The sequence below is a fragment of the Echinococcus granulosus genome (genome assembly GCF_000524195.1).
Source record: "Echinococcus granulosus chromosome Unknown EG_S00025, whole genome shotgun sequence".
NCBI classification, from domain to species: Eukaryota; Metazoa; Platyhelminthes; class Cestoda; order Cyclophyllidea; family Taeniidae; genus Echinococcus; species Echinococcus granulosus.
The window spans coordinates 95074-120572 of NW_020170405.1; the positions used below are offsets into that span (position 1 = coordinate 95074).

At 40.7% G+C, this 25499-nt stretch overlaps 4 protein-coding genes across 4 annotated transcripts in view; 1 reads left to right on the forward strand and 3 right to left on the reverse strand. All coding sequences in view use genetic code 11, as the record gives it.

Moving 5' to 3' along the window:
- The window catches only part of EGR_04148 (Vacuolar protein sorting-associated protein 26), a gene marked incomplete at both ends in the record, with an annotated part of 11451 nt that extends 11061 nt beyond the window's left edge, over positions 1-390 (reverse strand). Inside the window, one exon of the mRNA XM_024493397.1 lies at positions 275-390. Coding sequence (XP_024352098.1) covers positions 275-390 — 116 coding nt within the window. The remainder of the gene's footprint in view (positions 1-274) is intronic.
- Positions 391-893: 503 nt separating this feature from the next.
- Positions 894-7246, reverse strand: EGR_04149 (hypothetical protein; the record flags this gene model as incomplete). Its single annotated transcript, XM_024493398.1, has 6 exons — positions 894-1085; positions 2590-2609; positions 2655-2884; positions 3213-3281; positions 3888-4144; positions 7145-7246. The coding sequence occupies 6 exons, from the start codon at positions 7244-7246 to the stop codon at positions 894-896; spliced, it is 870 nt and encodes a 289-aa protein (XP_024352099.1).
- Positions 7247-12667: 5421 nt separating this feature from the next.
- EGR_04150 (NudC domain-containing protein) lies at positions 12668-15564 on the reverse strand (the record flags this gene model as incomplete). The annotated part of the gene is made up of 6 exons (XM_024493399.1): positions 12668-13195; positions 13930-14185; positions 14294-14801; positions 14876-15044; positions 15114-15254; positions 15526-15564. The coding sequence occupies 6 exons, from the start codon at positions 15562-15564 to the stop codon at positions 12668-12670; spliced, it is 1641 nt and encodes a 546-aa protein (XP_024352100.1).
- Positions 15565-16318: 754 nt separating this feature from the next.
- On the forward strand, positions 16319-25066 carry EGR_04151 (High affinity copper uptake protein; the record flags this gene model as incomplete). The annotated part of the gene is made up of 11 exons (XM_024493400.1): positions 16319-16609; positions 17196-17469; positions 18238-18353; positions 19394-19591; positions 22130-22341; positions 22464-22524; positions 23297-23497; positions 23532-23598; positions 23636-23694; positions 23788-23954; positions 24862-25066. The coding sequence occupies 11 exons, from the start codon at positions 16319-16321 to the stop codon at positions 25064-25066; spliced, it is 1851 nt and encodes a 616-aa protein (XP_024352101.1).
- Positions 25067-25499: the final 433 nt, after the last annotated feature.

Sequence of the window (25499 nt, forward strand, 5' to 3'; positions counted from 1 at the left end):
CGTGCCTTGTAGTACCACTCTTTTCACATTCAGTTGCTTCGATCTAAAGTGAGTGCCCACATACTCAAATGCTTAAAAGATTCTTAACAAAAGGCGTAGTTCTCTACAAAGTTAAAGAGGATTTTTAAAAATCTTAGTCCACAAATAATGATCAATCACTTCTGTACTATAAATTCACCATCTTGCATTAAAATATCTTTAGGAAAATACCTTAATATAACTACTTATAATTTTGCGCTTTAGTGTTAATCCTTGGGCGTTAAAATGTTGTTACCTGTAACGCCTCAGTTCTTTCAATTGATTCGTGTGTTCTTCAATATTTGCTCGAGGACCAGCCGCGGAGTAGAAGTACAACCTGTGGTTATCGGAGTTTGACGATAAAAATTCCATTCTATACTGATGCGTAATATGAACATTTCCTGCTGCTTGCATTAAGCATATTTTTTCTGCAGGTTAAAAACCTCCTGTTTCGTGTGTTTTGGTGTGTTAAAATTAAAGCGCTTTTAACCACTAATTGTGTTGATCACATTATTTAGTAATTTAATCGAATGGGGTGAGAGGTAATTACGTGCAACCTAAACCGATAAAACGGCATGATGTTATTGGCTGGCTAACGCTAGTTATGGTTTTATTATTTTCAAACCTTCCCCCTGAAAGGTAGTAAAAGTCATTTTTCAATTCGATTTTTCCATCATAAAATTGAGTAAAATGAAGTTTTACCCGCAGTTTACTCGTGAATATGTTTTATTCATTCGCTTTCCTGTAGGCCTGGTGCTCGGTAACATGCAAAATTTCATTTGGCACCGTGGGGGGTTTTGATTTTGAAATAGCTAATGGAAGGTAAGTACGAAAAATGCAATTATGGTAGGTTGTGTAATGTAGTAAAAGGCATATCATGGGGCCAAAGGTAATTGAGGGGGGGGAGGTTCAAGTGTGTTGATGGGCTTTGGGCGTTTGAGACCGCGTGGCGGAAATGGTGGGTCGGCGAGTTGCTCCGAACGAGGTGGTGGAGCGTACTCAGAGATACCGGACTTAAACTCGGGTTCCTTCTTTTTACTTAGCCTTGGACGTTGGAGCCGAAGTTTCTAGGACCCAAAGGATATGGTTTAAGGGGTGGACTTACAGAAGGCATTTATTTATGCTGATATGCAGGTCGTAGCTAACAAAATAGAGAATGAGTAGTCATGTAAGCTGTTTAGGGTAGGGAGTCGGTGGGTAGTACATCCAAGCCACTGATTAAGTAAGTTACTAGGTTGAGATTGTCTATTGCGTAATCAAAGTTACAGGGCCCGGGTTAGTGCCCGTCTAATTAGAAAGGAATGCTTGAGCCCGGTGTTTCCCTGGCAGGCTCAGTGGTACTTGACGTTACGTTTGCCTCCCTAGGATTCAGCCATACAAAGATCAAAGGCTTCTTCTGAATATCGAGTGCTTATACGGAGCAATTCACATCTTGTAAATGATGGTAAAAGGCATTTGAGACGAAGAGAATCTGGTAAACTGTGAAGTGTACCATGAAGTAATGTCTCACTGCGTAGCTCGATCTCTAGCTTATTTAAGACATCTTCAACACGAATTGTTAGGACAGTTGTTCTTATTTTACGTTTATGTTATAAATATCATAAAGTTGGCATCGTTCTTTCTTCCGAATATGATTGAAGGCCACTTTTTACTATGCACATGCAAGGAGTTTTGTTGGAATTTTAACAGACTTAGCTTAAGTAGTAGGTAAACGGTTGTGGATGCTGATGTAATCGCAATCAAAGAGTTTTTACCTCGCTATCTTGCTAGTAAATTACCTCATTCAACGAGCCAATGAATATAAAGGAATTACCGTTGAACAACATTATCATAAAGGAAAATATCATGTATTATTTCTAGGGCAAAAAAACTAATGTAAATAACCACGTAAACAAGAGTTTTTACACAATACCAACTCGTCTGACATGCATCATAACGGCTTTGCGATCAACTCAGACGTCGCATTGATGCCATCGTTAATCAAAACCATTTTGAAGGAACAACTGTTCCCATTTTAATTACTGAGTGCCGACTTGAACGTCACAAAATGAAGCTGTCGGCTGTGAATGGCCGAATCTCAAACGCTCATAAGAGCAGGATCATCAAAACAAAGTCGAATTTCGGCAGCCTTCCCAGTTTCAAGTTCCACAGAGCGGAATCCCAAATAGAAGCATACAATATTTGTTCATTAACTCTTAACATTATAATAACTTGAGAATAACTCCTATGTGTGGTTTAAATGCATTCAAATGACACCATTGCAGAAAGGAAAATGTGTACAAGGCATTGCTCAGTGAAGCTAATTTTATGATATGCAAGTCATCAAACACGTTCGCTGTAAAACATTTTCGAGGCGTTCACAACACTTGGCATTCGAATTTCGCAATTGTCGAAGTAGAAGAGTGACAACCAGGAGCGCCGAGGGTAAGGCTCAATAAGCAAGGAGCGCTTTGCAACGGAATGACATTAGTTTTTCTTTTCTATTTGACTATGTGAACTCTTCCAGTCTTCAGTTTAGGGCGATGCTCATTTCAGCTTCTGCTAAAGAACTTACAGCTCATCAGAGCTAACCCAAAGGTTGATGCAAGTTTCTAAGAATGAATTAATGGGAAGTTAAAATCAAATTTATTGCCTACCCTGAGTCGGGACGCTAGAGGGCTTCTGCAAAGTGGAAAACGGTGTCGATTGCATACTACGAGGCAGTGTCCCGCGTGAACGAAGCGGCAACGTGGACTGAAAGTGTCTGCGCAGACTGTCGGTGAACTTTGGCGCTGTATCCATTAGGCCCTGGGCCCAGGCCTCGGCCTCAGAACAGGTATCGCATGGCGGACATGTCGCCTCGTCTGGAATCTGTTCACCTTTGTGACTTTAAAAAGCGTGCAAAATGATTTTAAGGATGTAATTCACTTGGGAATGTCTCTAATGCTCCATTTGTACTCCAGAGAAGGCGTTTAAAGATGTAGGATGACATAAAAAAGGATTTTAATTTACATAAGTAAAAAAACCAATTAATGTTGTCATTATCTCTGAGTCGTATTTAAGCATAATTAAAAACCAATAATTAATGGACCAGATTGATCGATATGGCAATAGTATTTGCCAAATTCATTAATTTAGTCGTTTCATTGATTTAATTTTACTTATAATTAGGCGAAATGAAAAAGTGGCTTTTCAAATTGTCTTTTCCAACTTACCCGTGGACAGTGAGATTGGGATAGGTTCGAGGATGTTTGGAACAGCTGTGTGTACATTCACCGTACCACCTAAAAGAAGGCAGATTAAATTTAAGAGAAGGGAAAGCATAAATTACCACCTTTTTAATGCATGTATACACGCATTGTTCTGTTTGGCGAGAAGATTTTGTTGAATTCACTGATGAAAAAGGCACCACTTTCTAGTCACAGCAACATAACAACACTTTTGAAGTTCATGATTAGGTCTGGGCTCCCGATGGCGTAAGCTAAAGATAGCGTTAAAATTTGAGACCAAAAGCAAATTAAGCATAAATTATACATGCATTTGAAGTATATGAATGAATTAATAATTGGCGTCTGGTGGTAATGGATGCGATGTGAAAAGCTGTATGCGGAAATTAAAGTAAGTCAGTACTTGGTCGCAGGCAAAAAAATGGATTATCGCACACCCAATGCGGCCCCATTTTCAACCTGATGGGCTGGGTATTCGACTTCTACGATTTAAATTGGGTGGATTTGCATAAACAACATAGTTGTGTACAAAAACATGCTCCGTTTCCACAATCCTATGATTTCTCTACTGCTAATACGAGTGGGATGTATGTTGACACCAGAGAGTGATCGAAGTCTTGATTGATAACTTTGTTGGGTTCCGTCAAGACTGATCAAACTTACTGTTTCGTTGAGGCATCGATAATCCTGCTTCGTCTGAGCTCATTATTCTCGGCCTCGAGGACCTGGATGTTTCGCTCCAACTGCTCGATTCTCGTCTCCTGGTTTACCATGTAGTCGTACATCTCGTTTTTCTTCTGCTGCAATGTGGTGGCTTCCGTCTTCAATATGTCGTACTCCTTCGTCATGGCATTGTACTCCGCCATCACATGGTGCAGCAACTTCGCTCGACGCTCGGCTTTGATTTTAAGGTCTTTGAACTGTCAAATCCAAAAATGGTTTGAAATATGCGCAAGCCGTACTTTTGCCCTGTTTGAGGTTGTCAAAGGAAGCGCAAATGGCATTACTTTTGTGATGCACCCAAAAGTGATTGAAAGCGATTCCGTTTTACTTAACCTTTTTAAAGGGTGTCTTCATTCCTGATACACTAAAGCCTCATTTTCATGCTGTAACATGATAATTGAGATTGTGGTACTATAGAAGTTATAGTCTCACCGAGAAATCAAACATATAGGGATTAGTAATAAAAGTATGACAGACTTGACAGATTTTATTAATTCGGAGGCAAAAATTCTTCCAATAAAGCTAATCGATTTGCAGCAGAATTTTTTGCCTTTAACGCATTGGTTTTCGGCATTTTTTTTTTCGAAAAGAAAGGACTAATTCTGGCGAACTTACTTGTCTAAAAAGTGACTTTTAAACCTTGCTAAGATAATGCCAAACATTCACAACCCCATTTCGGAACTGTGACAATCCCAAAAAAGCTACTGAAAAAAAGTAGGTGCATATAACAGGAGCTTGGAGAATCTGTCATAATCATGGGGGGATTTGCGACTTGTAACGTAGATGAAGAAATGTGTAATAGACTCAGGCTCATAAAAAAACATTTTTATGAAAGAGGTTTCTACAAAGTCATTGCGCATCCAACTCAAATTTCATCGATGCTTTATTCATAGTCCCTCAAGTTACGCTTTATTCTTTATTTGCGAAGTAGAGACGGCCAGAACGTGGTTTTTGTGACACCAAACAGAATGTGTCCCATAAAAGTATCCCTGTGAGTTGGTGCTTAAGTTACAGTAGCATTTTTGTTACCAAGGTTTGGCACCAGGCATGTCGACATTTCATGACATAAGCGTGCGTAGGGATATTCTGAGTCAATTGTTAATTTATTCACAAGGCGAAAAATTATGTATGCAAAGGGTTGATTAGAAAACCGATTAATCCTCACAAGTACTCATTCAAAATGAGTTGAGTAATCAAAGAAAAGTAAAGTAAAGTAAATTTCATCCTTGTATGGTACAACATTGCAGTGGTGTGCTGTATTTCCATGAGTTCCCATAAAAAGGTGTTTAAATATTGCAGGAAAATTTGCAGTGCATTGGGATCAGTAAATACGCTTTCCTGAATAAGTCTTCGGAATTACACCTAACAAATACTGAATAACCGAACTCTCACATTTAATTGGGGCTCTTTGTACTTCGGGTGCATTGTATCGACTCGAATCTTTCCTTAAGACAAAAGAAGACACAATGCTTGGGCGGAATAGGCATCGATGACATACAGAAGGGCAGAAGTACAAAGGCGGAGCCCTAGGTACCCTCAAAACCAAACCGAGAAGTTAAACTAACTGTCAAGGTATTGCACTTTTAGCGTTTGTTTGACTCAGTTTTGGTAACTGGTCACGCAGGGCTCTGCTACTGTATTTCCGACGTGTGGTTTTACCTTCGGGCCATGCCAGAGGCCCCTCAGTCCTTCTGTATGCCCAAGTATCATGTCTTCTTTCGTCTTCAGGAAAGATTCGGGAACGTTACTCAAAAAAACACGCAAGCTGATGAAACAGGATTATCCCCTATGTATTCTTTCGTGAAATTGATAGCTAAGTGATTATTCAGCTAGTATTTTCAAAGTGGATCCTGCATAATCTCAGTTAATATTTAGTGGAAAGTCGGCGGGTTGAAAACGGGATCGTATTACTTCCAAACCACCGTTTTTTTGTGCAGCAGTTCTATATGCTGTGGCACTTGGGAGTACGCATATCTTGCACGGAATTGTGCCTGTGCCAAAATCCCTTGTAGCGTAAACGCTAGGACTACCTTTTAATCGCCTTTTCTCTTCTAGGTTATAAACGATCAGCAAAGGCGAAGATGCGCTCCACTCAGAGGCAAAGTCCGTGTATGCACGATTCTGAAGCATTATTGCCTAGCCTATGCATGGCATGGCGTAGTAAGAGCGCAACACATGAGTCAGTGTGTGAGCGAAACAGGATCCGTGTGGGTTGCCTGTGATCAATGTTGTCCCACTCATACCCCATTTGTGCAGTAGAATCACAGGTTAAGTAGAGTCGACTCACCCCCTAGGTTTGAGCAAAGAGTGGAGACACTCCGTACGTGAGTCATACATGATCCACATAATCCAGGTGACATTTCTGATTCATTTTAGCGAAAAAGAAGGTATTTATTTATTACAAATTAATAAAAGCTCATTATTCAATACAATTGTGTCTATTTATCGTGAAAATTGGAAGCTAATCGTAGCATAAATCGGAAGGTAGATAACGTAAGTCTTGAAGAAATGAGGGTAGGGTCGATGTTAAAAGGTCGTAGCCCTTTACTAGTCAGTAATGACTAAAAACTTGAAGCTCGTTCCACTTGACAGCTCATTAACATCGACTCGTAAATAGTGCGTAGGCTTGCAGAGCTGGTGAAATGGGAGATACTGTAACAAACGACTTTAAAGTGAACTGCTGGGGTCGTTCTGGTGGTTTATTGGCATCACTGGGACGTAGCATTGCATCTATTCTACCCTCCATACACAAGACTTTATATGTCAACGCACTGCAACTCAGTGGGCAGCTTAAAATGAGACAGTTGAGTAGAAAACACGCCCACTTTAAATATTCACCTGAATAATCACATTGAGAATTAAAGGTTAAGGTAAAGAAAATTAAACGCCCTAAAACACATTTACTTATTTTTGTAACAAGATAGCTAATGAAAAAATAACTGGTGAAATTTCAACAAATTTAAATTATTACCTAACTTTATATATGGGCACAAAAAGTGTAGTTCAAATTAATGATCACGTGTTTTGGTACGTACTTACTGTAATTTTTCAAGAACGAAATACAACTTTGGAGAAATTCGTGCCTATGGACTTGTAAGAGTCGGCACATTTTAATCATAACTTTATGAACTAGGCGATACTACTTCAAAGGACTTTAAATCAGAAAAATGGTAATTTTAAACACAAACACAACTTACGCGAGAAAGAACCTCCTCGAGTTGCGCCTTGAGCTTAGCAGTCTCCGCATTCTTCTTCTCCAACTCGGATTGCAGATCCATAGTGCTGTACTCACTGCTCATGATGACGTCCTGGTGTATTTGAGCTTGAAGTTTACAGAGTTGTGCTTTGAGATCGGTGACGCGCCTACTCAGTACCTTGACACTCCTTTTTGAAAAGACAAGGAATGAGTCGGTGAAATTGTCTTCTGGGGTATGAGTACAGACGCTCACTCTGGCAAGCCAATAGGCAAGGCACTCTTGTCACATTGGTGCAGAACAAGCAGTACTTATGCAATCACCTCACTGTGCTGTTACATCTCAATAAACCAATGCTATCAAGATCTGTGTGGCCACTAGTCATAAGATACTCACTCAATGCTTTCGCTCAGAGTCTGTTGCAAACGATAACACTGGAAGCACACGCTGTGAGACGAAACCATCGTAACGCTTGCCTCAGGCGCTGTACTTTACTCACCTACAAAGTATGAATTAAACAAATATAAAGAGGTGAAGTGGCAGGCTCTGAGTATACAATGATACAAATGGATGGGTTTCCAGTTTTGAAATTCTTTCGAACACCCTCATAATGCATGCATATTTAAAATTCACAGAGCAAATAATTTTAAGTGGCGAAGCTAAGTTGAACTGGAGCCGACCACATACACAGCCAGAGATCAGTCTGAACCCTTAACTTCAGGCCTGGTTTATAACCCTAACTGACGACCACTTAAGTGCGGAATACCCACTAACATCCAACTGCGGCAGTGCCCGGGTCTTATAACCGAAATGAACAATTTGTGCCATAGCGACGCAGAATCACTAGTGAAATTAATTGGTTATTTGCTTAAATCGGTGAGTCGCCTCAAAAAGATGCTTTGAATTTTACAGTTGCTATTGGTGAGCATAGCTGATCGATTGAGAGAATGTGTTGTGACCGCAGCCAGGGAGCACCTTCCAACTTATCCCTCAACGAAACGTTTTTAAGATAAATGGGTGACTACTTACACACCACTAGATGGGATAGACACTTAGGTTAGTGGGACTATTCCGAGGCTCTGATTAGACTGGCAGTTGTGAGAGCTAAATTGCAAAAGAGTTGTGATTTTCGCACAACGAATTTGAAAAATAGGTAGAGCTCCATGAGTCAGTCTAAGGAGAGAAAAAAGGCCACATAAATAAACCGTTAGTGTACAAATAAACTACTCGTCATGGAAAGTCTGCTAAATAATCTTTTAACAGCCCTTCAAATCTATACCTAAAATCTTAACAAATAGAATAAAAGGAAACTCAAACTGCCAAAAACCATCTTGTGCAAGCGTATCTTTTGAAACTTTTGCGGTCCATTAGTGAATACTTTAGGCCATGCCTAATAAATTATTTTTTTTAAATAATAGTTGTGAGATGTTTTAAACCAAGTCAAAGTGAGGGATTATTCTTCACCAAATTTTGCCATTGCAAAGTTATGCGAGTGGCGTTCAAGTCACATCGGTATGAGCACAATGACACACTCAGTGACACATCAGAATGGCGTACACGCTTCAAAGACTGCCGGTCACAGATCTGGCAGCGACGATTCCAGCCGTAATGCTTCCCTTTCCAATTCACACAACGGCAATTACTCACTGCTGTAAACATTCTGCCAACACATGAAACTGCTCTCTGAGTCTGAATGCCTGACTGACACATAACCTGTCGCGTGCCAAAGTTGTGTAAGAGACGAACTTTTCTGTGGGAATGATAAACAACACATGCATAGCTAAAATTGATAATTTTGAGAAGTATCAAAACAATCTCTTCAAGCAAGGTGCACTAGAATTTCACAGTTCTGCTGACAAATCCCTCTAGCTAAGCGCTGGGATAAGTGTGGCAGACGGCTATTTAAAAATATAAGCGCAGATTACATACCTTGATTAATGTCCCTTCCGTCTTTTACCAACTCAAAAGTACCGTCTTTTTTGAATGCTCGCCAACTTACCATAGTTTGCATGAAGGAATAACGATAAGTTTATTTTAACCACTTCAAAAAGTTGTTTGATGTGTCACAAAAACAACCTGGCGTGTAAACCCTAGTTAGTAGACTACTAGCAGCACAAATTGAGTAAAATCCAACGCCGAGTTGAATGGATGTAGTACCAATGCCAGCACACATGATTTACGAGTCTGATGTTTCAAGTAGACAAGCGAGCAAATTCCAGAGCAAAGAATGCTACCAGCACATAAGAGTGAGTGATGCAAACACATTTCGACTCAGTATCCCCACATGCAATACAAAATCTTCTCTGAGGTTACCAATTGAGAGCCATTGTAGGTGTGCGAGTCCTAGTAATTGCTCTGTCTGGAAGGTTGGGCTACTATTTGCCTTCATGGTCTGCAAGTGAAGAGAGTCTGAGCACGTACTGAATTGACCTCAAGGTTTAATGAGCAGTTCAGATGGGCCAAGCATCTCCTTAGTTGCCTGCAAGTAACCAAATTACAAACTTGAGAGTCTCCTGTAATGCAAGGGGCTGTCAAACCTGTTCAAGCAGGGGATTGCATAGCCGAAATTTCACATAAGTGAACCCCAATTATTAGCAGACACTTGCAGGTAAACATTTTGTGGACGACATTGTTTTAAAATGTACATTCTTTGTAAAAAACATTGTGTGTTTTATTTGATATCTCAAGTAGAGTTAGCCTACATGTGTTTTGTGTACTTTTATAAAACCATTTTTGACCAATTATCCAAGGATAAAAAGATTTTTTACTACATAAGAGCACATATCTATTAAAACCAAATAATCGTAAAAATCCTTAAATTTAAGGCGAATAAATCCTTTTAACTAGCTGTTTAATTATACTTTTCCTCAATCTGCCACCATTTAGCCTTCATACTTGCCGTATGGGCTCTGTTCGCATCATCCCTGTTGCTAATCTTCCAGACACTTTGTACCTCAAAGGCAAAACATCCTCCAGACTAGTGAGCCTGGTAACGTGTTATGACATGGGTAGTAGGCCACAATATTACATCAGGTAACGTCTCTACCCAAACCCTGTCCTATGGAAGCAATTAGAGTGCTTAACAGCATCACTACTATGCACATTGAAGTTACTGTTCAAGTCGGTTGAGTTTTTAGCAGCCTATCTCGCAGGTGGGCGTGAAAATGGGCTAGGTGGTTTTACTAATCGCGGTGATGTCAGAAAAAGGCACACAAACAGCCGTGTACAGTCACCGAGTCACCAGTCTGTCGGTGGCTGCGGCGCCATCTGATTAGAATATCGATCCACGCAACGCCACGAAGCCAAACTGCTCCGTGGAATGCGCACGCAGGCAGGCTGGCAGGCAGAACTGCGCGCACACACGAAACACGCGCGCGTGCCTCAGCCTGTACCTGAGTGTTTGTGTATTTCAACCAGTGTCTTCGGCTCGAAGGCAAACTCACTCCTCCATACGACAAAGCACATTAGGCCTAAGCCCTAGGGGTGTTGATTTCGTATGGTAATCACACCTTGTTACCCTATGGATAATCATACATGATCGTACACGCATTTATAAAAACTGAACTTATTGTTGCTCCTCTCTCTCATTAACTTAGCCAAGGGTAGGGGGAATAGTAAGTATGAGCAGTGGTGGAATTAGCCACAGCTCCAACGAAGACATGCTACTTATAATCAATGGGCATTCATGATTGGCTCGAATAAACTTCGACCCACCTTTTTCAAAGGTCAAATACATTTTATTTACTCTTAAATAAACAGAGGAAATCTTACGTGATTTTTAATTACAAATCTCTTACACATGCCTCTCAGTGTGAAAATAAGCGCATTTTCAAAATGACATCAGGGGCAGCATTAAATATTCATATGCCTAAAATCAAGATTTAGGGCACTTAGAGTTGCCACCCAGAAAGTAATTATGAGCAATATAGTATCGCATGATTTTGACGATTTCATAAATACACCAGATTTATACAGTTATTTAAGTGCTGTAAACAGACCAAGGCTGTAAGTTTCATAAGCACCTTCTCTTGCTGATCTCACCCCTCGGCGCATACCGAAAAACCTTCTCAAGTGCCTGTGATTGGATTTTCACTTTTAGAAGAATCAAGCAACACATACGTTGCAGCTCATCTGGCGACCTTCCAAAAGTTGTCGGTACAGGTGGTAAAATTCACGGCTTGAAAATGTAAAATGTTAATTTAATACATGATACAATTCCGCAATAGACTTATGCCCGACCTGGAGCGCAACCTAGTTGCTTCAACACTCACACTCTCGAGCAGCTCAGATAAAGAAGTTGGGAAACCAGGGGTTATGAGAACTGCATCCAATTATGTGCAAAAGTTCTACGCATACAGGTCATGGTGGGCCATAAAAGGAGATAAAACAAACGTGATATTTAACTGCTATTGGCCTTAATATTTTAGCACAAGTCCAACGATGTTAAAATAAGGGTGAGCCAGTTCTAATGAATGAAAACAACCCAACAAATAAATTCGTTCAACTTCGTTGACAGGCCTGAAGTACGGTCAAAAGCCTAATTATCGATGCAAAATCGAAAAAACGTCGCATAAAAAGTTCTTTTTTTTTCACTTCAAGCCCAGGAAGAGTGCATGAGTTAGCATCGGTATGCAAAGAATATCAACGTGCGAATACCAACATTACTTCCCAAGTGCATTTCCCAGGCTAATCCCACGCTGCTGAAAATGTCAAGTACCTCGCACAAAATCCCACCTCTACTGCGTATTACACTCAATTGTTGTCACCTTTCAGTTTTTGAAATTCTTCTGGATACGCATCAAACAGCATATCAGGAAACTCGTTTAAACATGACACCAGCTACTTAATATCCTTTTATGTAAAGTTTTGAAGCAGAATAAATGTTGATACAGTTTCAATCAGTATACGTAGCGTACAAATTTGTATTTAGCCAAATACCAACCCCAATCCAGCTTTTCCAAAACAAATTACGCTTTATTATTGGCGAACTGAAATGATCGTTCACCAACCAAATGAAAAGATACTTAGAAATAAGAACTTCACTTTTCACGATTCCAATGCTCGGATTGTACGGCAGCTCTCACCGTAGGAATGAGCTCTTACACCTGCCACATTTTTGGCCTGTTAATAGTAAAAGTCTGCGCCCGTTTGATAGGAATTTTTAGGGCCTACCATCCAGCAATGGTCGCAGGAGCTTGGCTGTCTTCGAGAAAATTCACCAAACTCGAAATTCAGCCATAGCACGTAGACCACTCGAATGACCAATGAATGATCCGAATGACTAATAAACACATCTCCCTCTCACTACGATTTAATTATTAGCATAAAATACGACAAATTTATCATTTCTCACTTTGCGAATGCCCCACAAAAAATTAGAAAAACATTACACTAGCAAATCCCAAAAATATTACCGAATTATGCCACAGATCTCAATGCAAAGATGCAACTGCTGTCATTCTGTGTTTTGCGACTTTTATTTTAAAAAATCCTGCATACTTCAAAATTACCAAGTAAAATGCACACCTATTCCTCTCCTTCGTCCAGACAAATCAAGTAGAGGGCATGGGGGGTTGCAACCACACACGCAGCGTAGGGTCCACCTGCCACAGCCGCGAAGCCGATAATCTTCTCGGCATCGGGCAGTGCAATGACCTGTTGCCAGGCCACGTGAACAACACCGGAGCCCGGCCTCAAATCACCAGAATTTCGGTGGCGCAACTCAGTAAGGGAGTTCTTAGATGGTTGCCAGTAGACGTAGACGTGACGGGTGATGTCAGCTACAGCAACGAAAGCGACAGAGATAGGAGCATCGGCGAGGTTGAGAGGAGGTGAGGCAATGAAACGGCGGTTCTGCTTGCTGGCGAGGACGTAACCAAAGGCCTGTAGAGTGGCCACGTGTGCCCAGGGATGTGTAGTGTCATGTGGCTGCGGTGCCCATAAAAGGCCATCCACGTCGTAGCGCGTGCAGAGAAGGCGTGAGGGTGAACTGAGTCCATTGCTACCGACACAAGTTGGGGCTATGTAGAGCATCTGATGACCTACCATTTCACCCTAATGAAGAAAAATGGCTAACTAAAACAATGGTCTCTCAATAAAACGACAAGATCATCTTAAGGCGATCCGATTAATATTAGAGTTAAAGCCAGGTAATAAACAGCATTGATAACAATTCGCAGCAAAACCCCTGCCTTAAGAACTATTAATCACATAAGCATGGGGTAAACTAGTAAAAGCGAATGGGTGAGTCATGTGGTTTTGTGAAACTTAAATCAAACAACTTATGGCATTTTTTGACCTTATTGAACAAATGCGTTTGAAGTGACCGGTATATCACTAAAATAATGCATGCCTCTATCTTGGTCGTTAGGATACAAATACCAATTAGAGGTAAGTGTGGTTCGTGAATTCAAGGAACATGGCACACTAATTGCCACCTTGGTTTGTTTCGCTATAGTACGTTTGAGTACTCTCAAAACAATCTGTTCGATGCGAAATGAACTTCAAATAAGCCGAATCAAGTGGTGGGGATTTGTGAATTGAAAAGACTAGCAAGGTATAGCTAACCAATAGAAAATACGACGCTATTCGATAACTCAGCATATAGAGATGGGTGATTGCGTGTGAACCTCTAAAACTAAAACGAGATTTAATCATAAGCGAATGCGATCATACAAAAAGACAGACAAGGGTAAACCAATCCTGAGGTCCGATCAGGCGTTAAGGGCAGAAAACAAATAATTAAAAGAAATGACTCCTGGTAGTTGAGACTAAAATCTAAAACTAACCCTTAGGACAACTTTTAGTGTTTCGCCATCAATGCGCTGCATAACACCGTCATCCTCATCTTCCTCATGAACCATATCCACGTCCTCAAGCTGTTCCACATTGAAGCAGCTCTGCATCATTTCACCAGGAGCGTCAGTGGTTGTTGCGGGCAAAGATCCCTCGTCATATCGAACACCCAAACGTCTCTCCTCGTCAGGGTCAGCAAAGAGACGCGGCCAGGTACCCGCCTCCTCCTTCACGATTGTAACGTCAATACTAGCAACATCACGGCATTGTTACTTTGGCATTGCAAGTAACTGGTATTTTAGATAAAAGGTACTAAGGCAGCGTTTAGTCGAGGAAACAAAAAACATGGAGATTCACCTATTAGTCTCACGGTCATAGGTCCACATAGTGCCACTATCTCGTACAGGAGCAAAAAGACGCGCATCACACAGCCGAAAGTCACCCTCCTCTGTATGCAATCCGACCTCCAGTCGATGGAAAATTAGATTTTCACCACGATCAGCACCACTTCCACAGGATTTACAGACAACATTTACAGCGGTTTTGGGGTCAGAAATATGATACTTGTCGTTGAGCTTTATGAGAACATTCAGAAGGGTGCTATCACCCTCTGGCATGGACGGGAGTGATTGTGTCCACGTGAAACGAGCATCAGAGAGGTTTTCCTCAACGTCGATGGCTTCACTAGGTGAATGGTTTTTCGGCGAAGGTCGGATGTCTGGATTAGCCGTATCAAGAAGAGGCGTGGGTGGCTGTGCTGAACGAACTGACAGGGAACAGGCGTTGCCTTCGAGGGCGATGTAATCCGGAAAAGTTGAACAGCACAGACGCCGATGGCGTGACATGCACCACTTATTCGAATTTTCTGGTGAGTGGAAAAGTAATTAATTTTCTGAATTTTGTTGAAGGAATGCACCTCACTGCGGTTAAAACACTTACGAGAGATTGTGAACCAATCGATATGAACCTTAGGTTTTTCCTCTCCTGCACTATAGACAGAAAGGAGGATGTAGTCTATTTGAACTGATCCATCAGCAGTTTGTGTCTGATTGGCATCGACCAAGTACCCTGATTGTGAAGCCAAATCAGCTTGATGCTCGAAAACCATCTATAAAGAGAGGGCTTAAAAATGGTCGTTTTGAAGTTACGTAAACAACTTTAGGACAAATTCACATACTTTCCAAAGGGACAGGGCTTCTGAAAATCGATCGCCAGTTTCAAGCAGGTAAACATCATCGGAACCGCTAGAGAGTAAGGCATAATCCCTAACGAGCACTAATGAAGCGTTATAGACTAGGGCTGACTCAGCCAACGGCTTCTGTGCAAAAGAAAACACTGTTTGGCCACTCGTAAATGCTTCTTTCTTTGAAGGAATAATCAAACCCTTAAGCTAACCAATAACTTATGAGAAGTGGTGAAATACCTTGCAATTTGTTGTTACATAATATAAGTGATTAGGAGAAAACGGATCCTGAAACAGACAATTGTGCAGCGATGAAAGGTGTATATTTGACCTCGAAAAATCATTAAGCGGAAGTGACTTTAGATCAATCCCTATTCAAATAGAAGAATCGAGTAACTTCACATACCCTCATTCTCAAAAGTGGCAATGATAGTCGCTGATTCATTAGAAAGCTTGTAGGATTGAAATTTTGGGTCAAGCAGATCGCGGTTTGGTAAAATCGAGACGTTCATTGTGATAGAGCACCAATTTCTGAATTGTTAATAAACATACGGCAAAAACAAAACACGTCCAGTACCCTCGTGATAACCTTGTTCCTGCAGTAGCCAATCACAATGAAATCGTATGTTAATAGTCGTAATTAAGTTAATGAACCTATTTGTTACTGGTACAATTTTACACCAAAAAAAAAACGAATTTTGCATTTTTACAGCAAGAGCAGAATTAAGCAACGCATAAACAAATTTTATCCTAGGTAAATGGGGACTTTTAAGTTGGAAGTCTTAAGCATGACACTCAATGGCTTTTGTCTGGAATTATTGTGCAGCGTGATTACTTTTGCGCATTTTCACCATCAACTTCTAGGAAAGCATCTATTTTACTAAACGATGTCTTGATTCTATTAACTGGATTTCAAGGTTTTCATCGGTCCAGATTATGATCGTCTGCTGACGGTGCCGGCTTCCTGGTCAGTTTTACGTGTCATCGAGTCGTAGTCTTGCTGCAGTTTGATATAAATGTTAATGTTTTTTTTTCGTGTAGTAGGCGAACGTTGTCTCTGAAATTCAGTGGCTTCCTTTGATTTTGAGCCAGCTGAATTCCACTGACACTTTAGTAGTATTCTTTCAAGGCACTGCATTTTTTTCCATCATTAATGGGTAGTTGAAGCTTTATTGAAGTGCATGCTTTATCGTCGCTTCATGAGTTGGCGATTTTTAGATCTTGAGACTAATTCTCCAATGAGCATCTGCACAACGACCGATGTCTATTCGGCTGCTTCACTAATCGGCCAAGAGCTGCAACTGTTGATCGATGAACATGGACCGGAGGATTTTGAGTGTCTTATGTACAGGATTATACATGTTTTGGAGGAACTTGAATACTGCGTTAGCCATTGTACTGATACAGAACAGTTGATTGGCGAACTCCAAGAACAACACGATGCGCTAAAGAGCGAGCGCAGTGATTATGACTTCCAGGATTTCACTTTGGTAATTTACACACTTGGCTTCAATATGGGGTGACATATTTGCATTATATGTTATCGTTAACATTTAATGATGTCATTATAAATGGCGTGTATTCATCGCTTTTTGTTCCTAATTTCTTATCGTCTGCGTTTACAGAACTTGGTTTTTACCATCGTTTATCAACTTATGAACAGAATTTTTAACTTATCCATCCAGTCACATTTTTAGGGAACGGAAGTTTTGATGGCATCTGCTGTTTTGTCAGGATAGTGCGTTTGTCATACGTCCCTTGATAAGATTGAATATGAGCTCTTTAAGTAGTTAAGCGAGAATTTTCACTTTTATCCGCCTGGTATATTTTCTTGTGTTAAGTGTCAATTGTGATCCCCTAAATTAAATTCATACTTCTCAATTAGTAAGGCGTGTAGTACGACTGCAGTACTACACCTTTTAATGGCTGTTAAATTGGAAGATCTGATTTGACTTAAATGCCATTTATATTTCATTCCCTGTCCTTGTACTACCAGTTTACAAATTGATCCATCACATAGGGAATACGTAAATGTACGCACAAAATTTTAAAGTATTGTGATACCTTTTCTTCCAGGACTTGGATCTAATGCAGCAGAGCTGGTACAACGAGACCCAGAGGCTGTTGGATCGAATTGCTGTGTTGGAGTCTGAGAATCACCGACTGAAGCGCCAGCTGGAGAATGTTGAGGAGGAGGTGGAGGTGGGTGATACACAGCCCTGCGTTGCGGACCTGGTGGCGGGGCAGGAGAAATATCTACACCGACCCTTCTCTCTACCCATAAAACCCTGCGAGGTGGACTCGCTGCTGGCGCACACCGAGGAGCGTCTCCTCCTCACCCATCAGGAAAGTGAGTTTCCTTGATGTTCTCCACCAAAAATTGAGCACCACTTCGTCTCACTTACCATACTTTTTTATTTTTACCTTGCTCAGGAAGCTTTAAGACGTATATCTCTGCTCATTCTTGACATTGCTCTTAAAATGAAACAGAAGAACGCTTCCCTGTTGTATGCCATATCTATCCCATTTCCTATTCCCAGGTGCTTTGAGATACCATTTCTAAGTATTTTAAGACCTTTCTTTTAAATTGAAACACTCAAAGAAAAATCTTATTGTCGGTTTCCATGTAAATCACTCCCTCCTTGTTTATCGTACTTACTTTATATTCCCTTTCATGGGTTTAAAATAGGGCATGATATAGGTTCGAGAAGTTGCATAGCTGGAAAAACACTTCCTTGAGGACTCTATAGTCTGTTTAAACACCGTGACATGACAGCACTAAAAACAGTAAAACTTTCTTATTACATTCATGATGACTATTCACAGTTGTACTCCTAGCTCATGAAGGAACAAAAGATTCCGTCTTAATTTATGCACATACCAATTTCAGTTGATGGAATGCCAAATTTGAGGCGCACTTGTCACCCTCATCACAGGTTTTACACATAGCGTTTCGGGATCGCCAATGCGATCCTTATCACTCCGGTTTACTATTGGCTTTAGGAGGAAACAAGCATTCTTCTTCGTGCTCGCTACACCTACTGAATTTTGTCCTCCCACTTGTGCTTTTTTATATCGTGAAAATTAAACATTCTATCTTTTTTCCGTTTTATGGAAGGTCGTGCTGCCGACTTGCAGTTGATCCGTTTGTTGAAGGCTGGTGTAATTAACCAGGCACGGGAGATTAAGGAGACAAGGCAGGAGCTCCTCTTCATCGAGGTTTCAATCGATGCGGTAAATTTTATTTGTACTTTAGTCTTAATTTGGCCTGTAATATCCTGTTGAGTTATTAATGGTAAAATTAGCCTTTGAACCACATGCATCGCATTTAAAGCCTCAATTTTTTATTTTAACGTAAATGTAATAATCACTAATAACTGTTCTTTCGACTACATTAAATTATACGATGTTAGGATTATGTTTATTTACTGTGGTGCAGTAAGGAAACATGTATTTTAATATTTTAATGTTGTTGTATGCTTGGCATCAGCATATTCACGTAACTATTCATTGCTTCAACCTCGTGCTTGCCTTTTCGTTTACTTGGCGGCCTACTCTTATTTACTTCAGTTCCACTTTGGAATTTGTCCAACTTTGTATTGCATCGGACTATTAATGCATTCGTACTGTATGTATGAAATGGCGGTGGGGGGATGCATGTAGGAAGGGGCCTCCATCTCCACTGTGATTATACTAGCTGGTATTAAAGTGGCTTTCCGACTCCATATCCGTTCATGAGTCTTGAATTTCCTTGAAGGATCTTATTTCAGTTGTGTTCATTTTATGCACTTTTGTTAATCGTATTATTGCGTTTGCAAAATGAATAGTGTATCATCTCCGTGCAAGAATTTATGGCTGCCAACTCAAACAACACCTTTATTAATCAGCTACTCATTGTGAGATCTCTTAGCCACACTCTCCTCCTGAAATGTGCGTCTTCAATGCTGGTTAAAGAATTTAGCGAGAGGAAACTGTATGCACTGCGGAAGAAGCTTCTCTACTTACTGTCACTACCAACCCTGGCATGCTGCTGATGCCAAATAGGTTCTCGTGGTAATTTTTGAATGCCACAATTACAAAATCATTTAGTAGGTCATTTCCCAAACCCCTCCATCTCAATCCTTTCTGAAATGCATTTATCCAATACCGACTTGGTCACTTAGTCTAACATTACTGAATGAAACGAATTTGGTATATCCCGACTTAATGGCTTACTTATTCCGAAGCAAGCTGTACTTATGTGGAAAGAAACGTCTTTATTTGCTATTAACAAGTCAACGGAATGTTCCGCCTTCATTCAGGTGGAGGAGGAGATGTGTCGTCTGGCGCGTGAATCAGGCCAACTCATGGCCGCCAGATCTCCGAGCCAGTTTAACCACCTCAGCTCCGAGCATGCCACGTTGGAAGCCAAACTGAGCGTCTGCGAGAAGAAACTGGAGGAGCTCTCCCTTCTTATGGGTAGCAATGAGCAGGTGAGGCTCGCTTTCCCTGCCCTCAACGCTCCCCTCTCATTATAAATGGCAACTTTTATTGCGATGTTCCTCTACCCCCAGTTGATCTCGCAGTGTCCAGATTACTTAGCACCAAGTTGGTATCTTTGCAGCGTATTTTAAAAGTGGTAATTTGGCGTTAGTAAATGATAAAGAGCTGCTAAGTTCTCATTCTTGTTTTAAATGGGGGCTACTTTTCGGTTCATTCATTACCTTAGTAATTGGGCAACGCCACTTACCCTTTTTGATAATATTGTAGCATTTGCAAGATGTGTAGTGAAACCTCGGCTATTAATAACCAAGATCTTGCCTTATATTGTCTTAGGCTCCAATCATCCTGAAGCTGCAATTCCGCTCTGTTTACATTGTATAGGTTTTATGCAAAGCTCTTTTCTATCCAGAATGCGGCAGGCATTCCTCTTATGCTCCGCCAACTTTTCTAAGGTGCTTTATTTCAAAACAAGTCTTATTTCTTGAACATCTCGTGGTTGGCTCTTAGTGCCTTTATCCTATGCAAGGAGTAGTAACTCTATTTCGAAAAGATTGAAGCGTAATGAATGCGTTAAACTTTAAGGCTTCCTGGTGCGTTACTTCATACTTTAACGTCCTCATTTGTTGAGAGGCTCTTATTCTACCCAAAAACAAATCAGTTGCCTTGTTCATTACTGAGGTCCAGCTTGGCTTTATTTCCGTGTTTTTTTCAGATAGTCCGCTACAGGGGTGCCTTAACCGGACAAAAGTCCACACCTATCTTGTAGATGAATTTTAATCTTATTTTGAAAATATTTGCTAATTTGACTGCAATGAAATGTGGATGTGAAGTGTAGAAATTCCTAGCCACTAAAAGGTTCTGCGGAATGTGTTGAAGCCTAAAACTCTGTTTTGTCATTTGTCCCATTTGAAACGCAATGATTTTAGTTTGCTGAATAGTAAAAGTCGGTTATAGTTTGAATCTTGGTGGCACTGTTTAGAAAATTCTGATCGTCATACGTTAAGATCTTGCGTTATTTTGTCCATGTAACACCTACCGTAAGACAAAATGAACTCCTCACACCCCCATCACCTCCCCGAAAACCAGTAATAATAAAATAAAAAATTAATTTGGCTCGCTCTTGGTTATTTAGGTTTGTTAAATAATTCGTTTAAAAAAGGATCTTTTTTGGTTAACTGCAACGTTTTTTTTGGCCACAGTTACCTCGGATCATTTTAATTACGCTGTTACCTGTTTGTCGTCAGTATGCTTGAGAAATAGTGATTCCTATTTCATGAGACTGCAGAAAGTCTTTTGTAAGGAGGATTCTGAGGAGTGTGTTATGTACCGAGACCGTGCATTATGTTAGTCCATCCGTCAATCACTGTAGGACAAAATTCTTCATTCCTATTTTTGTTCAAAGTCACTAGCTCACCTTTATCACATGGAGATGGTTTACAGGCTACGCTTTTTTAAAAAGGGATTTCTCATAATTTGTTGAAATCACTGTCTCGGCAAATGAAAAATTGACCCGTTTTCTATGCTTGAAGTGTGTGAATACTAGTTGTATTGTATAACTAGTGAGTTTTGAATTTGTTCAGTCGGAATATTCTCTTGTGATAATGATTTATTTCACCCCCCATGATAAAGTACCGATTCAAATAAACTCTAGACTTGTAACTTATTTTTGTGCTTTTGGGTAAGGGACAAAAAGAAGTAGCTATCACTTTCGCATAGCATAGGTACTGGTGTTAAGGAACGATTCAGACCTTCTATCTTACGTATCGCCGGTGGTACGTTGCTTCACTGTCCACACCTCAGTCTCCAGCTCAAACTCGTTTTTCAATCATCTCTACTCTTCTTGAATAAGTCCACTGAAAAAAGATATTTGTGGCATTTCTAGTTTTATAACATGCTCCATGTGAGAGTGACGTCTCGACAAACGTAGACCGTCTTGCCTTTCCGACTCATCTGCGTGTGAACTGCTCACAAGTGGTGCCGAAGGTCTTGGCTAGATGCTGGTGGTAGTTTTGTGTCTAGTAAATTTGCGTTCTCCTTTGGGGAGTTTGTTTTAATTTCTATGATCAGAAGTCAATACGTCCCGCAACTGTTTGTTAAGTGGAATTTGATAAGGTGTTTTAGACAAATAGCAGTCGCAGTGATCTGTCAGCAGGGATTAATGTGTGATTGTTTTCATCCAAAGAGTGAGGCATCAAAGTGCCTAAATACACATCTGATAGCACAGATTACCAAACTATAAGTGAATTTTGGGTTTACTACTAATAAGCGACTTTGCACTCTCGAGGAAATTTGTAGTCACAGAGTGAAGGACGATGGAAATTGTTGCATTTTATTATTAAGAATCTGGTGGACACTCCAGCTAGCATTAGTTGCTCCCACCCAGCAATGTTTTCATCCCATGTTCGGACTAAAAGTTGCTGGTAATCGTAGGTACTTGTCATGATGAATTATAATAGTTCTCTGTTGTAATGAACTACATGAAATGTTCTTAGATCGTGTGGTCAACTAATTTTGTTTCTTTATCACAGGTTGAGTCACCTCTGGCTCCGGCAATGCCGCTACACGTGGCACCGGGAGAAGGTATGGAGGCGGTGGCGAACGTGCGGGACCGAATGGAGGAGCGGGATAGCCTCCTGGCTTTGGAGCAGCTCCGTAGCCTTCTGTACGAACGCAACCGCCTGCGCTGTCGATTCATTGAACTCAACGCCGGACTGGAAGCTATTATGGACCGTGGGGAAGAGTGGGCATTTCTCTACTTGGCTTGTGTTTTGAGTTTTTTTGTGTTTGCTTCATCAGCGTTGCATAAAACCTGCGGTAAATCTCCCTCATCGACTTAGCTTCTTCTCCATTTTTTATTAATAGGGGAGAACTAGTGTATGGACCGTTGCCCAGGGAGCCAATAGAAAAGCTATTTCCAGACTATGTTCGTCCAAAGTCTGCGATCAAATCACTGTGAGCGCAAAGTAGCTAGATGGGGATGACCCTTTTGTAGGGCAATCAATAATCACCTTGGATTTTGTTTTAGTTTTGTGGAGCTGCTGCAGCGAATTTCGGAAAGGACATCATAATGCATTCCACTTTATCCGTTCTCTTTTCCCTTCTTATCATTGAGCTGCTAGTTTTGGTGTTCGGTGTATTGCTTTCGTTGAGCAATCTATTGTCTTTGGTGGCGCCTGACTGAGGCATTCTGTTGTAACCGTGCTGTCGTGTGATGCTCACCTTTTCGTCTCACAGATTATGTCCTGCTAGATTTCGTTCTCTCTGATACCAAGCGTTTTCTGTTGCCAATGCGCCTTGTCGACCTCCGAGGTGGGAAAGTGGCATTCACGCAGGGCCATCTTATTGATGAACAACAGATCTGGCGTGGGGTTGATGTGATGAAGTTCGCTCTGTAGAGCCACGATGGAGATAGAAGATGCAAACTTGAAGTAGCTCATTCAACAAAGCTTTTAGTCCGCCCGTGGTTAGTAGAATACGGTGGCTCAATATCCTTTGGATACATTGCATTGTAAATTCGAAATACAAAAACACGCTTGAGATTGTGGTTTTTGGCGTACTAGTGTAGGGACTCCTGTTAGGAAACTGGCATTGGGACGCAGTTAGGTGTTAAGGAAAATACGGCATATATGGACTCTTCAAAGTCTTTAAATCATTATACAAGCAAGGACACTTTAAATTTTTTTTATATTTGTCAGCATCTAATTCAGGCAATAAGTGCAGAATTATTTTTGGGAGTTCATGTACATCAGTTATTCGACCTTGAAAGTAGGGCGGGTGTTGCGGTATCTCCCCAGTGCGGTTCTCGGGCTAGTCATCCTACGGCACGGGTGTACTCTGTGCATCATTCATCAAATTCCTCAGGTGGAGAAATGCACCATAACATGCACAGTATGAAGGTAACGCCATTTTTACCGATTTAACTCATTTCAGATGTATTTCAATACAGATTTGCCATTTCATCTCTTGTTTGAAACGTGGCACATAGATACTGTCGGAAGTAAGAAGTCAGATGCCTTTTTATCATTTATTTGTAGAATTGATTGGCGCTTGTGCTGGTGTTTTTCTTCTGGCGCTTTTGTACGAAGGGATAAAAGTAATTTTCCCTTGACATTGTGCAACCATTTTTTTTCAATTCTATTCCTTTTTTGCACTTGAGCTAATTTGACAAATTCATGGCTATATTTAGGGGTTTCGTGACCACCTTCTCGTCCAAAAGTTGACTCCGTTATCGCCAGGTGGCCACGCAAATTCTACCATCTACGACGAGGCGATCCATTCTTCTGTACTTGCTGTCGATGGTGGGATGCGTCAGGGAGATCATGTGGTGCCGTTAGTTCAAGGAACTGGATCTGGGTAAGTCATTGTTGCGTTCATGTGCTTACGTAGGGTGCATCGGCTCTTTTACTTTTTACCAGTGATATTCTTCGTAGTATTTCATTTTTATTCCTAGTTCTAGATTTACCCGAATAATTAAAAGCCGTATTTCAAAGTAAACGGTGGTTTTTTAAAATAATCATTTCTAAATTATGCACTTTAATTCTTATAGGTATCCGACAGTTGCTGATTAATGACCTCATAATTTATAGTTTTGTTTTTTGACAACTCGCACTTCACTTGATCTCGGAAACCACATATCTTGGATACTGTTTTTTCCCTTACCTAAGTTGCCGTGAGATGCATGAAGATTTTTTCATTTTAAAAACCACGAAGAACCACTTATTACATTCCCTGACGCCTTCGGATAACGAAAACTAGTATTGTTTTAAGCTTTAAGCCCCTTGCGTTTGAATCCGCTATCGAGAAGTAAATTTGTGCTCTTTTTCTCTTTAAAAAGTGAATTTGACTTGCTCTACTATGGGCATAGTAGCAACTATGTCTTGGATGCCTGAATGTTAGATCTTTCATGATCATATTTCACTTATTCAGTCTCCAAACGTGAGAGCGGAAACCTGCTTGTAGGATTGTTTAAATGGTTTGTGCTTTGGGTTCTTAAAACCTCACTCACCCCACTTTTTTAAAATAATATTTGCCAGTCGGAAGGTTTTTAATTCTTACTAGAAATGGATGTAATGCCTGGGTGGGAAGAAGTAGCCTCTTATGAATTTTAAACTGGCTATTGATGAGCTTTACTGTAAATATTTCCAATCCGCACACATGCAATCTCATTAGATAAACAATCGCTCAGGCTATATGGTTTAACTGCAGTGGTTTTTTTTTCAGTCGAGTTTGTGTCGAATTACCACCTTTTCTCACCTCACAGATGGCGCAGCTACTGTAACCCGGATCACATACTCCAGAGTTTAATGCATCTGATCCAGCTCTTCTTCTCCTACATGCTAATGTTAGTCGTTATGACCTACAACGCCTATCTTCTCGTGGCCCTGCTCCTTGGCTCTTGTCTAGGCTACTTCCTCTTCTTTCGCCGCCGCTTTGTCATCATGGGTGAACAGGAATGCTGCCATTGAGGTGCGCTACGCCTCATTATGTCCCCGCTAACACACATCGTCTTTCATTCTCCGACCAGTCCCAATCCTCGTCTTGTTTCCTTGCCGATCAATCGTTGTGACAGTACCCAATTCCTTATTGTTCTTTCGCTTTCTAACTCTTTCCTGCGGATATTTGTACACTCCTGAGAAAGAATTATGAACCAGTAGATTTACTTGAGCTTATTTCCTAACACTTTCGCTACTAGCATCACAAATACGTTAAATGTTTCAGCCTGGTTAAAGATAAAGCAGTAAAACATACATGGGGTATCCTTGCCCTGTGGGTTTCTACACTTCCTAGTCTTTGAGTAGACCAGTTGCAATGCTTGAGCAAAAAAGTACGACGATTGCTATCGCATTAGGCCAACGGTGTCCGGGTCGTGGTCAGCTTTCCATTGAGACGGTGGAGGCG